Here is a 16081-nt window from a genome sequence, read left to right as displayed (position 1 = left end):
TAGGTAAATAATCCCCACCAAAGGGAGGAGCTGTGGGGAGAAAGCATGGCATCTTAACTACTTTTCTGTCATTCTGATGAGATACCATGACCAATGCAACTTATAGAAGGAAACATTTATTCTGGCCTTACAATTGCAGAGGGAAAAGAGTACGCGACGGTGAAGGGAGGAGAGGTAGTGGCAGGCAGGTGGCCTCAACTGCTGAGTGCTCTCATTTTGAGCCACAAGCAGGAGGCTGCTAAAGCCTCACAACCTGACTCCAGTGACACGCCTCCTCCAACAAGGCCACACTTCCTAATCCTTCCCAAACAGTTCCACCAACTAAGGACCAAGTGTTCAAATCTATGAACCTGAGGGGCCCATTTTCATCCAAATGACCGTGCAGGGCCAGCAGAAACAAAACGGTGTAGGCTAATAAGTAAGCAAAGCATTCATTCCTCACCATATGATGAGTACTTATTAACTGTTTATGTGACTTGGGCACCAGCTATGTGGATGGTGACAAGGTGAATTTGACAGCCAAGATGGCTGGTGCTTTAAGGGCAATATTCTCCCACTGTACATTCCCAAAAGCATGCACATAGCCATAACCTGTATGAAGAACCAGGAGGTGACTAAGCTTCCTGGTGCTTAAACTGAGATGGCCCTAACAGTGGGGGACCCAGAGGAAGAGTTGACTGTGTCTCAGATATTGGGACAAAAACATGGTTAAAAATGCCATGGAAGTCAGGCCATGCTTTGTCTCATAGGGAAGGAGAAATGTGGGTGCTGTGGCCCCCCAGGTAGGGCCTGGTGGACGGTGAGGGAGGCTGCTCAGGAGGATCCCAGAAAACTGGTAGAGCCTCCAAATGGACCCGGAACAGGGCAGTGGCTGCTTTCCCTTGGGTGCTGGCAGGCCTGGTACTTACCCATAGTGACAATGGGATGGTTGCCTACCTCAGAGCTTGTGTCAACTCCCCATTGATCCAACGACTGTGTGAAAATGCTTGCTGCTTGCTGCTTAGGAAAGTAGATCTGCACTCTGGAGCCTGTGTCCCAGGTTGGTGACTCCAGCTCCCTCACTCCCTGACTCCCTCTTGGATCCTGGTTCCCACAGAGAAAGATGCATTTCTAAGGGCAGAGGAACCATCTGGTGGGTTTAAGCAGGGAAGTGTTGGGGCTTCCTTTAGTCTCTGCTTGTTTGAGGGAGAATGTGTTCACAGGGTGGAAACAAGATACTTTTGAGGATGGGAGTGATTTTGGTCCAGGATACTTACAAGAGGACCAGAGTAGTGACTACGTCGAGGCAAGAGCTGGCTGGCTGGCTGGGGGAAAGGATGCGGGAAGAGAGTTAAGTGTTTGGGAGGTTCATCACAGCGTTTTTGGCAATGGCATTTGTGGGTGCAGGGCGACTGAGGGAGGATCAGATTGAAGGAAACCTTCACACTTCCCTGCTTCCGGGGATGTAAGGCTCTATTCTCTCCAATTTTCAGCTTTTCTGTTTGTGACAGGTGAACAAGAAAGTGCCCACACCAGAAGTCTCTCTCTCTCTCTCTCTCTCTCTCTCTCTCTCTCTCTCTCTCTCTCTCTCTCTCACACACACACACACACACACACACACACACACACACACGCGCGCGCGCGCGCATATTTTTGGTAGAAGATGCAGAGTAAATGCGACATTTCATGTAACATACCGGGCCAACAATGCTGTAATTAACCACTCTGTGTGCCCTTACTCGGTCAGGAGGAATCAAGAGAAATAAAAGGGATCAAGCAACAGGGACTGAAATATCAAAAGCCAAAGGCAGGGAGAAGAGATGCTAACACAGCATGGACCTCAGACTTTAACTCACAATCGACTCTCAACGTGAAGGGACATGGATTTGAGAGCTAAAGATCTCTCCACCCAAACTGTCTCATAGCATTGCGTAATCATGCCTGCTTGTGATTGCTAGTGTGTCCCCGAGCCATGTGCTATCCACAGAGAACACGTTCTCTGTGAGGTGTCTGGTAAGGATCCTGCGAAGGTACTTCCTGGACCAGATGGCTCAGGATCAATCTGGGCACTATTGCAGACACTTATTCAGGCATTGGGATTTGCACTGAGCCTCTGAAGGAGGGAGGGAGGAATGGAGGAGGGAGAGAGTGATAGGAAGAAGGTAAAGAAGAGGAAGAGGTGTGGTGGGGGAGGAGGAGATGATGCACGGCAGGTCCACATCTGAACCGGAACAGCTGGATACCCGTAACACTGGACATTCAGCTGGTTCAGTCTCTGCTTCCCCACCTGAAAGTAAAAGAAGCCACACCCCTTCCATAACCTCCTCCCTCCCACCCCCCACCATGGCTCCCCTGATGTTACACTTTTCTCCTCGCTTGTGAGGCTCTGGATGGTCTAACATTCATAGCATTTCATCCTCTCTCTGGCCCCATAACCTGAGATTTGTGACACTCTTCCACAGGGTTCCCCATCATTTTCTTGAGGTATGCTTTTAGTATGTGGCTCAGACTGACCTTGAACTCATGATGGTCCTCTTGCTACTGGGGTTACAAACATGAACCACCACGCTTAGGTTCAACTGATACATATTTTTGATAGATCAACAAATACGTGATATTCATATCTGCAGTATGCATAATGATTCTCTCTCTGACACTGAAGGGCATCATAGTTTTTTTGGAGACAACCATCGCTGTGTTAGAGATGGGAAAACTGAGGACCATTAAACAGAGCTTTTTTTTTTCCCTCCTAGCAGAGATTCAACAGGAGTCCTCAAACATTCTGAATGTCTTAGACAAGCACCAAACCCTTTACTTAAAAAGCTTGGTGGCGTTAGTGCTATAAAAGACAGCACTATAAAACCGTCTCTCCATAGCTTAATGAAAATATCTTCCACACACTGTAACACATCTTACTCTCCCACCCAGCACATCCTGTATTGTGGGGAGGGTACAGACCTCACCATGACATCCAGGACCATGTTAAAGAACACTGCTAGGAGCCCAGCCTTGGCTCCCTGTACGTGGCTTCAGGTTTTAATTATTGGTTGATAATTAAAGGTTCTTTCTCTGTGAAAAATAATTTCCTGTAGGTTGAGAGCTAGCAAGGTTACCGTGAGGGAGAAGCTAACCTTATTTTTGCGTCAGAGATTTTCTTTTTCTTTTTCGTTTCTTTTCTTTCTTTCTTTTTTTTTTCTTTACTTGGCCACATAGGGTGGAAATTTTTGCTTAGCCCAGATCCCCAGACTGCTCAATTGTAAGGTGTCTCCTCCAGTTCCTCAGGAGCTGCCCCTGAGATGATTGATTAAGAAGTTAGGGCTGGGAAGGCAGCCAAATCCTGATGTGATTTCAGGCAAAGTCCTGAAGGGGGCGCTGGAGGACGTGCACATTCTTGTTTGTTTAGCCTGACTCAGGGACTCACAGCTCAATGGCAGCCAAGAGCACATGGGAAGTCCCAAGGCTATCAGATCTCTATACCTGGAGGGCAAGGAAGCTCTAACTCCCTGAGGCAATTCTCCAAAAAAAAGAGAAAGTGCTGGAGTTACAGTCAAAATCAGTCCAAAGCAAGAGGGAAGGCACAGAAAATGGCTCAAAGGCATTTCAAAATATCTACATGTATATGTCAGTTGTGAAAGTGGTACCTACAGCCACTGGAGCACACTGGAGATCTGAGTTCCTGGATTAGCTTGGCTCTACCCTGCACCCTGACCTCTGATAATCCACTGACTTCAACCAGGTCTCAGTTTATCTTTCTGGAGAGTGAGAGTCTGGGATAAGAGATTTGGAAAATCCTTGACCTCTTACAACCTTGACTTCAGCACAGTGAGGCCTGTCTGTGTTTGCAGGGCCTCTGTTTAAACCATGGAACTTGAAGGCCTTAAAAGGAGACGGAGATTCTGCTAGCCATGAATTGTTGTGTAACCTAAGAACACCAGCGCCTAGGAGGTAGAGGCAGGAGGGCCCAGGCTCAAAGTCAGGCCTGGAACTCAGCCTTTAAAGCAAGACATTCTTCTATCAATTCCCTTAAATACAGTTTCAGCTATGAGAATTAACTCATGTGGGAGAAATGGGGAGGGCACAATTCTATCTATAGACTAAGTCCCAAAGAAGCCCATGGGGTGGATTTTGGCCACATGAGTCATCTCAATGTCCATGCAATTTGCCTTCCTGTGCCTCCCAGGGACCGAGATCTACTGAATATCCTTGTAGAACAGTCTGGGGCTCAGGCAGGTCATTGTCGGTCCAGAGCTGGCTCACCTGTGTTCCCTGAGCTGCTGGGGTAGAGACTTGATAGTCACATTCCAGTCTCTATCGCAGGTGAGATTTGAGAGTTCAGTTTTCCCCCAGTGAGGGAAAACAGCATTCAGGTAAGATGGCCTGTATCCATTTCTAGCTCTGTGTGTGTGTGTGTGTGTGAGAGAGAGAGAGAAAGGGGGGAGGGGGAGGGAGGAGGGAGGGAGGGAGGGAGAGAGAGAGAGAGAGAGAGAGAGAGAGAAAGAGAGAGAGAGAGAGAGAGAGAATGTATGCACCATAGCATGGGTGTGGAGGTCAGAAAACAGCCTTTGCTGTTGGTCCTCATTTCCTTCTGTGTTGGAGAAAGGGTGTCTTGTTGCTCTCTGCTGTGTATACCAGGACAGGGGGCCTCACAGGCTTCCTAGGAGTCATCCGTCTCTGCTTCCCATCTCTCAGTAAGGGAGCTGCATTACAGACACTTGGGCAACTGCATCCAGCTTTTACATGGTCTCTGGGGATCAGAGGTCAGGTTGTCAAGCTTACATAGCAAGCGTGTTACCCACCAAGGCATCGCCTCAGCCCCTGAATTCATTCTCTATTGTTGCTGGGACCAATAATGTGAGCTTAAGTAGGCACAAGTAACTCTTATTTATTGTCTTAGGGTTCAGAAGGGTCTGGATCCCATTGAGCTAAGATGGAGGTGCTGACAGGGCTTGTGCCTCTTTAGTGGGACCCTAGGGTAAAACATGGTTTCCTGCTAGTTCAGGTTATTAGTAGACTGCAAGTCTTTGTGAGGCCAAGGCCCCTGTTCCTTTGCTGCTGCCAGCCTAGGGCCAGTCTCAATTTTCAGAGGTCACCTACATCCTTCAATCCCCCATCCCCCGCCCCTCACCTCCCCCACCCCTCATCTCCACTCCCATCCCTCACCTGCCTGTCTACCTTCGGGGCCAAAATATGGGTTGTTTCCTCCTGTTCTGTATCTCTTCTGCCCCTTCATTAATCTTCATGCCTTTTTTAAATCTGGTGTTTGCTTTCTTTCCCCTCTTGCTTTGAAAGCAGGTGTGGTTGCTTTCAGCACAGCCGGTGTCGTGGTTAATGGCAGATGTAGAGCCCATCACAGGCTCATGAGTTCAATGCTTGGTTCTTGGATAATGGCACTGTGGGAGGTTGTGGGAAAGTCTGGCTGGAGGAAGTAGGTCGCTGGGAGCGGGCTCTTAGGGATCCCAAGCTACTTCCTGTTCCTGTCACACTGTCTGTTTCTCCATCATCCATGAAGACTTCTGTTTTACTTTTTTGTTGTCGTTTCCCCCGTGGTATTTATTTTTTAATATATTTTATTAATTTATTCATATTACATCTCAATTGTTATCCCATCCCTTGTATCCTCCCATTCCTCCCTCCCTCCTATTTTCCTCTTACTCCCTTCCCCTATGACTCTGACTGAGGGGGACCTCTTCCCCCTGTATGTGCTCATAGGGTATCAAGTCTCTTCTTGGTAGCCTGCTATCCTTTCTCTGAGTGCCACCAGGCCTCCCCATCCAGAGGACGTGGTCAAATATGGGGCACCAGAGTTCGTGTGAAAGTCAGTCCCCACTCTCCACTCAACTCTGAAGAACGTCTTGTCCAGATCTTCTGTTTTACTTAACATTTCCACTGCCATGATGCTCAGCGCAAGGTCTTGGGACTACGGAACCACGCACTGAATGGTCTGAATCTCTGAGCCCACAGAAGCCTTCCCTCCACTAACTGTATCTGTGAAGTGTTTTGGTCACATCAACAACAACAAACTAGCCATTGGGGGAATCTCCCTGTTCGGAGTCAACCTAAAGTCCACTGGTAAAGTGCCCTTCCCTGTGCCACATAATATCACAGAGTTTCAGGTGGCAGGGACCAGGACATGGACAGTTCTGAGACCACTATTCTATAGACGGCACAGGCCTCCTGGCCCCTGTTTCCCTTTATTCCCCACTTTAGGTGCACTCCTTCTCCTTAGTCGAGCCTCTAAAGTCCATTAATTGATATTAAAAAGAAGTTGTCATTGTTCATCTGCTAGGTTTCAAGTCACATGCAGAGATGTGAGGGAGTGGAAACTGAGGTGACCACAGAGACCAGCACGGCCCACTGCGTACACATATGGAGCAGCCGAAGAACAAAAGCCACAAAGATAAGTAAATGAAAAAGGATTTAAAAAGCACACATCTTTCTTTTGTGTGTGTGTGATAGGAACAGATAAAGACAGACATATTAAAACATGTAAAAACTGAGGGGCGATTTGTTTTTACTAACTCAAAAGGCAGTTAAGTCAGTTCAGGCTCAGCGATGTCTCAGAGGCCTCTGGAAGAAGACGTGCTATTGGCACTCCTTTTGGTTGCCCACCAGAAACAGATAGTAAGGGCAGATCCAGCCAAGGGCAGATCACAATTAGACTGAGAAACCAAGGTGCGGCTGAGCTGGAAACTTGCTTGCTGCTGGCTGCCATGTATGGTGTGGGAGGTGCTATGTAGGCTGCTGGGGAAGAAAATTTATCAGTTGACCTCACCCATCTGTAGACTGTGTGTGCCACAATACCTATCCACCAGGCAAAATGTGCCCACTGGCACAGTAATGGCATGGCTATTTTGGTGATAACAAACTGCTTTGTTATTGTGTTTGAACCCTGTCTTGTTGAACTGGCAACCAGGTCAAAAGCCTGTGACTGAGGAGAACATGAACCCAAGGGGAGAACCCAATACCATGGTTTTCCCAAGTGACCATACTGTCAAGCTGACTTCCAAGTAGTTATCATATTTACGCTCATATCCGTAGACTATTGTGGCTTTCCCCCTGGGGTAGTGAAGCTCCTTTGTGTAAAGGGTGGTGGTTAAAATGAGGTTAAAGTGTGGAGAATTAATGACCAATGAGCCCTGAGCCTTAAGTGGGACATCTATAGGTGTCCTCCTCCAGCCAAAAAAAGAAAAGAAAAGAAAAGAAAAGAAAAGAAAAGAAAAGGCCAGGGAGCATCACAGAAGAGAGGGCAGAAGTAATTTAAGACTGTCATGAAATGCTACCATCTGGAGATGACAGACATTGAAGCCATGAGCACCCAGCAGCCATGGACTGCTGCTGAGCTGGAAACTCAGCATGGCAGGACCCTTCAACATTTTGTCAAGAGTGGAAAGGGTGTCCCTGAGGCTCCATCTCTTCCTGAGGGCTTAATGGCGCTAATGCCTGCTGGAGGACAGGCTGCCATTTCCTGTAATGATGTAGTCTCTAGGGAGCGAGTTGGGAAGAAGGACAGAGGGAAAGAAAGGGGGACACCAGAGGGCAACAGGGATGGGGACACCAGAGGGCAACAGGGAGTATGAATATAATCATGGCGGGGTGCATATGTATAAAAACTGTCAAGAAATAAAAAGATAAATCAGTTTAGGCTCAGAAGGCTAGTTTAATATCTATTCCAAAATGGAAATTACCACAAACTTGCTAAACATTATAAATTATCTTGTCAAAGTCTTTAGACATGGATTGCCTGGACTCATTTCCCTACCTGACATTAAGCAGAGGTTGAGCTCTTACCTAAGTCTTGGGGGGGGGGGTGCTCTCCAATTTTACTGACTGCTGACAGAATTTGGTGGTTCAAGGTTGTAAAATTGATGGCCCAGGCTTCTAGGCTGGCCATTATTTCTCCTCCAAGTGCCCTATTGGCCAAATACCAGCCAGAGAGCATAAAGACTGTCATAGGCAATCGTCCCTGGGTGAGTCACGATGCATACAGCCCGCTCTTCTTTCAGACTGCACATCTGCTGAGTCCTGGCCCACATGGGAGCATCTTCTCTTTGATTATCTAAAATTCAACTCTTCAGGAATCTTAATTGATTTTGAAATGCAAGCTAATTATGAGAATAACATCCAGGTTACATTTATAGCTCCTCCCCAGATTCAAGGGGAATTAGTGTTTCACCAGGAGAAGAAGCAAGGAGATTATTCTGGAATTCTGCATAACCCAGACTCTTGTCTTCAAGGGAAAATGGTAGAGAGATTTTCCATTCATCCTTCAATAATTTAATATTTATTTATAGGAAAAGTCTCTGTGCATGGACAAACAGACAGACATAGACACAGGCAGGCAGGCACACACGCGTGCGCACGCACACACACGCACGCATACACACACACACACACACACACACACACACACAGAGAGAGTCTCAGTCAATGTTCTTCTTGAAGAATGAGATGTCTAGGTGGGTCTTTCGTGAGTGAAAGATAGCATCCTGGTTTGTAAGTGACTTAAACTCCAGGTTTGAAATGAAATTATGTCAAAGGCTTTTAGGGAATTTGTAGCAAGGAAGTGATTTTTGTGGGTCACTTTTAGTCTAGACTTCTGGGTGCAAGCAGATCTTCTGATGAGCGTCAAATCACCCATGTGTCAGGAATCACACCCATAGGCTTTCTAGGCAAGTTGCCATATGCTCTCTCAAGAAGGCAAGTCCATCCCTAGAGTGCAAATTGCTGCTCTTAAAATCCATTACTCTAGCTTGTTGGTCTGCGTGTCTTGTTGATTTTACTGTACTCACAAGTGGGTAGCATTTTGTTTTCCAAGAGAGTATTGATCATATTCCCTACCTATGTGGAAGCCACTCAGGGGTGGGGAATGACACTTTACCCCCAGGCTTTCACAATCCCGGCCCTAGAGCAGCGTACAGGTCTCCTGAAAATTGACTAGGCTCAGTGGAGCGAAGTCTAGTCCAGTGAACAATTTGTAAAAGTTCATTAACCAGATTCCCCCCCCCCCCATTGCTGTTAGTTGTAATTCTGCTACAAACAAGGAGTCCAAGGAAGGAGCTCCATTTAATAAAGCTAGGTTTATTTTCTTTCCATTTTCATACCAAATATACTCCTATAAAAATGGACCATTTCTCTAATCCACAGACTGAATAAGGTTATGGTCATTTTCCCCAGGGTCTATCCAAGAGATCATTTAGACAGTACTGTTTATTCATTCTGGTGACGAAGTTTTCTGTGAGCTGGTCAGAACACACACACAGTGCTGAAAATAGCACTCTTCCCTTTCAATAAGGCACAAAGGGTATTTAAGCCTCAACTTCAATGCATTATTAATGCACTTATTTAAATATTAATAAGCCTAAAAGCCTGGAGCAATGTATGTGATCAATACTGCATGATGTATTAGTCACCCAGGGCTGAGGACAGTGTCTGCAGCCGCCACTCTTTCATTACGGCAGCCCTGTGCCACCTGGAGCCCCGGTGTGTACACTGCTGCCAAGCCCAATGCCCTTCCTTTCAGCTCAGCACTGGCAGACCTTCAGAGCTCTCCACAGGTTCCTTCCCAGAGAAGGTAATCTGTCAGGACCCATCAGAAGAGGGCGGAAGTGCAGGTCCTCAGGGGTGACCTCGGTCTGTTTTTTTAAGCATGTCTGTCACTTGAATGACAGCCCTGCAGAATCCACAATGGTCCGATGTTTGAACTAAAACCAAGCCTAAAATTCATCATTTTCAAACCTGGGAGACAAACTGTATTATCATCTGATAATATTTCCACCAACTCTGGCCAGGGGAGGGATATTAGAGAAAAGAAGTGGCTTGAGGCTACCTGAGTGTAGATTACCTACCCTGAGAATCTTTTCTTCAGGCCTATGCCCGTGGGTATCAGTTAGGGTCCATGGTTCACTATTTCTGACATTGGTGTCCTGTGCTACAGGGGGCCCATGGGTGGCAATCACCTGTGAGGTGGTTGGGAGCTGGGAATTAGAGGGTTCTCTCTGCCAGCTTTTCCAATCATTACTAGAGGGGCGTTGTCTGATTCAGCTCTCGGCTTCATTCACAACAGCAAATACTTGGCACTATGTGACTATTTATGAAATGCCTGATAACCGCAATGCTAAACATTAAAGAGATACAGCCAAGGTGCAAACTATATGCATAGAGGTTTTTGATCGAGTTGAGAAGTAGCCATACATTTTAGGTAAATAGCATTGTTGGAAGAATGAGTGAATGCCAAAATAAAGACCAGGCTAGCACCAGAGTCTTGGGGAGTTCATTTGTTTTTTCTCTAAAGAGCTGAGATTATGCGGATGAAGAGGCAGTACAGCAGTGACTCAGGAGACAAGTCCCATTGCTCAGCCTGGTTCCTATTGAGCTCAGAGTTATCAGAAGAAAAGAAGAGGTCAGCTGACCCAGGTTAAGTATAAGATTGTAAGGCTAGGAAAGTTAAGAGCCAAGAGTGGGGGAGACCAAAAGCAATCCCAAAGACTCAGACTTTCCATTCAAGCTGAGTGGACGTAAGGAGAAAGGGAAGCCATCTTGGGCCAGATACAGACCACAGACCATAGAGGAGACACCACTGAGCCCATGTCTACAAGTCTACGAGACTTACAGCAATGAATACAATACGGATGCTGTAGTTGTTTCCTAACAGATTGTTGTTTAGGGAAATAATGGAGAAAATGTCTTGAGATACTCAGTTGGAATTCACAGAGAGAGAACTTCAAATCGTGACTTCAGCAAGGCAGGCCTATGAAGCAAAGATGAAATTCTGCCCTACCTGCTCCCAAGCTCTGAAAACTGCCACCTTTCCCACAAGTCACACATCCCCAATGAAGCAGGCCTTCAGCTCCAGGCTTGGCACAGCCTCAGTGTTGGACTAGTACTGCAGATCCAAGTCTGGAAATACCATGGGCTAAAAGCCACAGAACAGAGTCACCTCCCATCTGTTTGCTCCTAAGCCGCACTGTGAGACGCTCCCTGCCTGCACCCCGACTCAGCCGGTGCCTGTACCTTCCTGGCATCTCTTCCCCAGTCTTGCACATGGCTAAACACATGGTGACTGTTCTGAGCTAAGGAGACCGCTCAGACAGCTGCAGCATAGGGAAGATTGGGAAATGAGGCTCTGACTTGGTCCAAAATAGTCTCTTAGCCAGTACTCATTTGGTGGTTATTGCGATTGGGATGGAAAAAAGGAGAATTTTAGTTGTTTGCAAGGGTAAGTAAGCACTTACAAATGGGACCAGACCCTGAGATTCAGTTCAACCTTTGAACAATAGAATGATCATAGAAGTGGCTGTTATTATCCTTTGTTACGCACTCAACAGGCTCAGAGTAGATCTGTTGAATTAAATTAACACTAAAGACTTACATTTATATATTGATTTGCAATTTTCAAAGTATTTTAATTCTTACTTTAGTGGAAAGAGTCGTGAACGACCAGCACACTCCCTTTCTCTCTCTTTGGCTATACAGAATAGCAAAGCTATGGAAAGAACTTTGCTCTGGGAAACATTTTGCTGAACAGCTTTGGGTAGAATTTTCACTTATTTTTGAAGATAAATTAATAACAAAGAGGAGGAGTTTGCTCCCATAAGATAGAACGTTTTGGTTTCTTTTAACCTTTAAGAGATTTCCAAGGCATGCACTGGTAGCAGGTGCCATCACCTGCTCCACACCTGGTGAGCATCCACTGTTTATATGCGAGTGGGGGCTGTCCTCCAGCCTGGTGGGCGAGGCAGTATAACTATCCCCTGGGGGCCAGGCGTGGTGGCGCACACCTTTAATCCCAGTACTCAGGAGGCAGAGGCAGGCGGATCTCTGTGAGTTTGAGGACAGCCTGGTCTACAAAGTGATTCCAGGACAGCCAGGGCTACACAGAGAAACCCTGTCTCAAAAAAACCGAAACACAAAACAACCAACCAACCAACCAACCAACCAGAAAACTACCCCCTGAATCCCCAGAGCACTCAGGCATCCCATGCTAAGGGAGACAGCTCTGGCACTCTGGCGCATTTATTCTACATCATCTCTCACATTGCCCTAGTGAGGTAAAGTTTCAGCTGCCTGCAGCGGTCACATGTTCTACCACGGGTGTCTCCCTCCTCTCTTCCATCTCTGCTTTCTGGCACCATACAGAAAGAAAGTAATTTTGCCGAAACTCCTGTCTCAGGGGTCTGTTTCTGGGAAAACCCAAACAAATGCCTGTCCAAAGTACCTTTTCCTAGAAGAGCGCAGAGTGAGCTCATCACACCTAAGCCATTAAAACACTTAGTGATGCGGAGGTGTGACCCTGTCCATTCTTCTCTCACTCGGTGCCTGAGCCTACTGCCGTCTGCTGATTTCGTCGCTCTCCTCAGCAGGTTGACTCTGTGTACACTTAATGATTATGTAAAATTTTAGTAAAAAATGAACAAGTCAAATTTTATTGTTAGACCCTGTCTCAACTCCACGTAGACCAAGAGACAACATGATTTAAGAGAACTGGTCTTTTGGGGTTCTCTGCTGGGGAATTGAGAATGACGTAGTTGCATGCTGAGCTTTTCTCACCATGCCAAAGAGGCAGGAAGCTTTGAGGAGGGACGGAGGTGTGCACACATTCTTTGGAAGGTTCCAGGTGCCTTAATGAACGTTCGGATGAGATCCTCAAGATGTACATCTTTAAACACAATTCACATTTTCTACTCATCTGTTACATGACATCGAGATCAGTGGTTCTCAACCTGTGGGTCACAGCCCTTGTGGGGGGTCAGATGACCCTTTCACAAGGGTCTCCTCAGGCCATCGGAAAACACAGATATTTATTTGTATCACAATTCACTGCACGAGGAAAATTATAGTTATAAATAGCAACGGACATAATTGTATGTTCTGGGGTCACCACAACATGAGGGACTACATTAATGGGTCACAGCCTTAGGAAGGTTGAGAACCAGTGATCTAAATTAAGGTTAATGGGCACACTGTCTCTTCAGCATCCCCTCCCAATGGCCACAAGCTGGATCTGTATTTTCAGATACGGAGAAAGCATCACTCCTCAGTGCTTATGAGCCTCAATCACAACACAGTTAACCCTTGAAGCGAATTAAAAATCTACCTTTGCAATCGCCAACCCATTGTTGGCAATTTACTTGAGAGAACTTATGGAAGCTGTAGAAGAACTTATTCCATAGTGCACATTAAAACAATTGAAATGTAGTTAGTATGCCGCTTAGATTTTCCTGTTCACCAGAATTCTTTCAGCTCCAGAAAGAAGCTGAACAGCTGGTTTATGTGGCTCCACCATGACGCATGCCACCATCTGTCATGCTCCCTCTTAGATCAGTGGAAACACACACCCAGTTGTCCAACAACAGGGGACTGTGGTGCTTAAATTACAGTGTGGAGCAATGTCACTCAAAATAATGGAGATACTTAAAGATGTAAAAATGTTCATAACATATGAAGACGTGGGAATACAACATGCGATCAGAATTCAGTTTTATGAAAAAAAAAAAAAAAAAAAAGAAGACATATAGAGCCAAAACTCCCAGATATTAATGTTGGTAATGTTATTGCTGGCTTTGAATCTGTTTTTATGCCTTTCCAAATAGGCCATGCCTTTATCCACACCTTTGGACAAAGAATGAAGGGGAAAAGCTCAGTGCTCACAGGCACGAGGGCTCCACGTGCTTCTGATAATGTCGGTCTGAGTCCAGCTATGACCCTCCAGATTCAGATGCGGGTTTACCAGTGGCTCCCAACCTTCCTAACACTGTGACCCTTGAATGCAGCTCCTCGTGTTGTGGTGACCCCCACCCATAAGATTATTTCATTGCTACTTCACAGCTGTAGATTTGGTACTGTTATAAATCGTAATGTGAATATTTTTGGAGGCAGAGGTTTGCTGAAAGGGTTGCTGAAGGTTGAAAACTGCTGTTCTAGGCTTTTGTTGAGCTAAAATCTGTGCACAGCAAGGAGGCTAGGGGTCACTAGCCTTTCAGCCAAGAGGGAAACACCTCACCCTGAGGTCCTCCAGGAGACAAGACAGCAATAGCCCTATGTGGCTGCTTCTCATGCCCTGGGCCCTGGAGCTGAAGGGAATTATGGGAAATACCAGTGCCTGTGGTGAGTGTAGGCAGTTCTCCTACTCTGCAGGATAGCATCCCTGAGGGAAGCATGCCTCCAAGAGGGAAGGTCCTGGGATACCAGAGCTTGGCAGAAAGTGAAACATTTGCTCCTTTCAGTGTCCCCTTCAGTGACACCTCAGGGCTCTGTGTTTACTAAGGAATAGAAAATGGACACAAAGAAGAGTGTTCAAGGCCAGGAGTTCAGGCCACTTTGAGGAAGTAAATGAACAGCCAGGCACATGTGAGCTGGCAGAGTGGCAGGTGGCCACAGGGACAGGGCTAGAGAGGGGCTTCCTAGACGTGACCCACAGGATCAGTGGTGCAGTCTGCCATGTGTGGACAGCCCATGAGGGTGTTCTCCACAGCAATGGGCTATTATCACCTGCAATAAAGCTCTAGCTTAACTTCCTGTCATCTCCCTTGGAGGCCACAGTGACTGGATGGCCCATGCATTTCACACATATATATTTCATATATGTGTTATGATTATGTGTATGTACATATATGAATCTGTCTGTAATAGTTATATGTAATCTTACATATATACATACATATATATTAGTGTTAAAGAAGACGTTTAGCTCTATCATTATGCTTCTAGATTGCTAAGTTCTGTGTAGCAAATAACAAAAACTTTATTATCCTGTTTCCTGATACCCAGTGCACAAAGCCAAGGCAGCTCCCTTGACTTTTATGCAGAATAGGTCAATACATATAGGGCAAAGGACCCAGGATGCTGACTCATGAACAGCTTTGCTTACTGACTGTCTCTTTTATGTAAACCCTTATTTTAAGTAGAAGTCTTCAGTCACTAAGATCATGTCTTTTAAACTTAAGAGCTGGAGTTTATGGGGAAAGTGTAGCTCGGCTGGGGTGACTTTAAACAAACATGCCAATGCTCGCACATTGGACTTCCTGAGGCTGGAAGGAGGAGACTGACTACGTTTAAAGTGCTTGTAGGTTCACCAGGAAAACAACATGTGACCTGCTGGGGTACAAAAGCAGAGTGTGAGGTTCTAATCCAGTGTTGTGCCGTAAGTCTCTGCTGACAGTACTTGCATGTCAAGGGGTCCTAAAGGTGAGGCTCAATCAAATGTTTAGAACAGTAAAAATTAAAAAAAAAAAAAAAAAGGACACTGTTGATTCTTACTCTCACAGAGTGATGGTTGCAATGTGAGATACTGCAGTTTTTTGGCTGTTTGGTCTTCAGTTTTTGCCAACAAGTACCCAGATAGCTTGGTTACTCTTTCACTGGAAGAATGCAACCGGCGTTACTCCAAACCTTGCCACACCGCTCTCCTCTTTGCCTCTCTCTTTGTCTACTTTCTCGGCAGTCTGTTCCTCCCCACTTCAGCTTGCTCTCCTTTCTTCTCAAAAAGCCACTCATTTGGCATGTGGCCAGCTCCCATATCTGAGCAGTAACTCTCAAAAGACGGGAGGATTCATTGTGTACAAGCACACATGTGTGTGCATTTGCGTATGTGGGTGTTATTCTGTGTGCACATGAACATCTGAGTTGCATGTGTGTGTGTGACTGTTCCTGCATCTGGGCATGCATGTGCTCCTGGTGTGTGTGTGTGTGTGTGTGTGTGTGTGTGTGTGTGTGTGTGTGTGTGTGCTTAATCCTCTGCATGCATGTACTTGACTGTGTTTCTGATAACCAAAAGTGCAGCAGGCTAGTTAAAAGCACACATTCTCCAAACTTTAAAATCAGCTTGTACTTACGTAGTTGTAGGCCAGGTCTGGATGAAGATAGTCAATTCCTGTGAAAAAATAATACAGGAGTGGGAGGTTAGTGCCTGCCACTGTGCCTTCAAGAAGGCTGCCCAGGAAGGGATGCTCCTTGCAGGGAGGGTGCAGGAGACTTGTGGGAGTCAGCGGTTGAGGGGGGAGGAGTGCTTATCCTGAACCCTCTGCCTTGCCTTGCCTTTCTGTGTGGAGGAGGGCTGTATCACTTCCTTGGTGGAGAGACAGCTGCCCCCAGACATACTGCAGAG

The 16081-nt window shown here is 46.3% G+C and overlaps 1 protein-coding gene across 1 annotated transcript in view; it reads right to left on the bottom strand.

Moving 5' to 3' along the window:
* Positions 1-16081, bottom strand: part of LOC127188484 (neuroendocrine convertase 2) — a 166983-nt gene that overhangs the window by 88788 nt on the left and 62114 nt on the right. The window contains exon 5 of the mRNA XM_051144929.1: positions 15810-15847. Coding sequence (XP_051000886.1) covers positions 15810-15847 — 38 coding nt within the window. The remainder of the gene's footprint in view (positions 1-15809; positions 15848-16081) is intronic.

This window comes from Acomys russatus, chromosome 4, assembly GCF_903995435.1.
Source record: "Acomys russatus chromosome 4, mAcoRus1.1, whole genome shotgun sequence".
Taxonomy (NCBI): Eukaryota; Metazoa; Chordata; class Mammalia; order Rodentia; family Muridae; genus Acomys; species Acomys russatus.
This window is presented reverse-complemented; position numbering and strand designations above follow the sequence as displayed.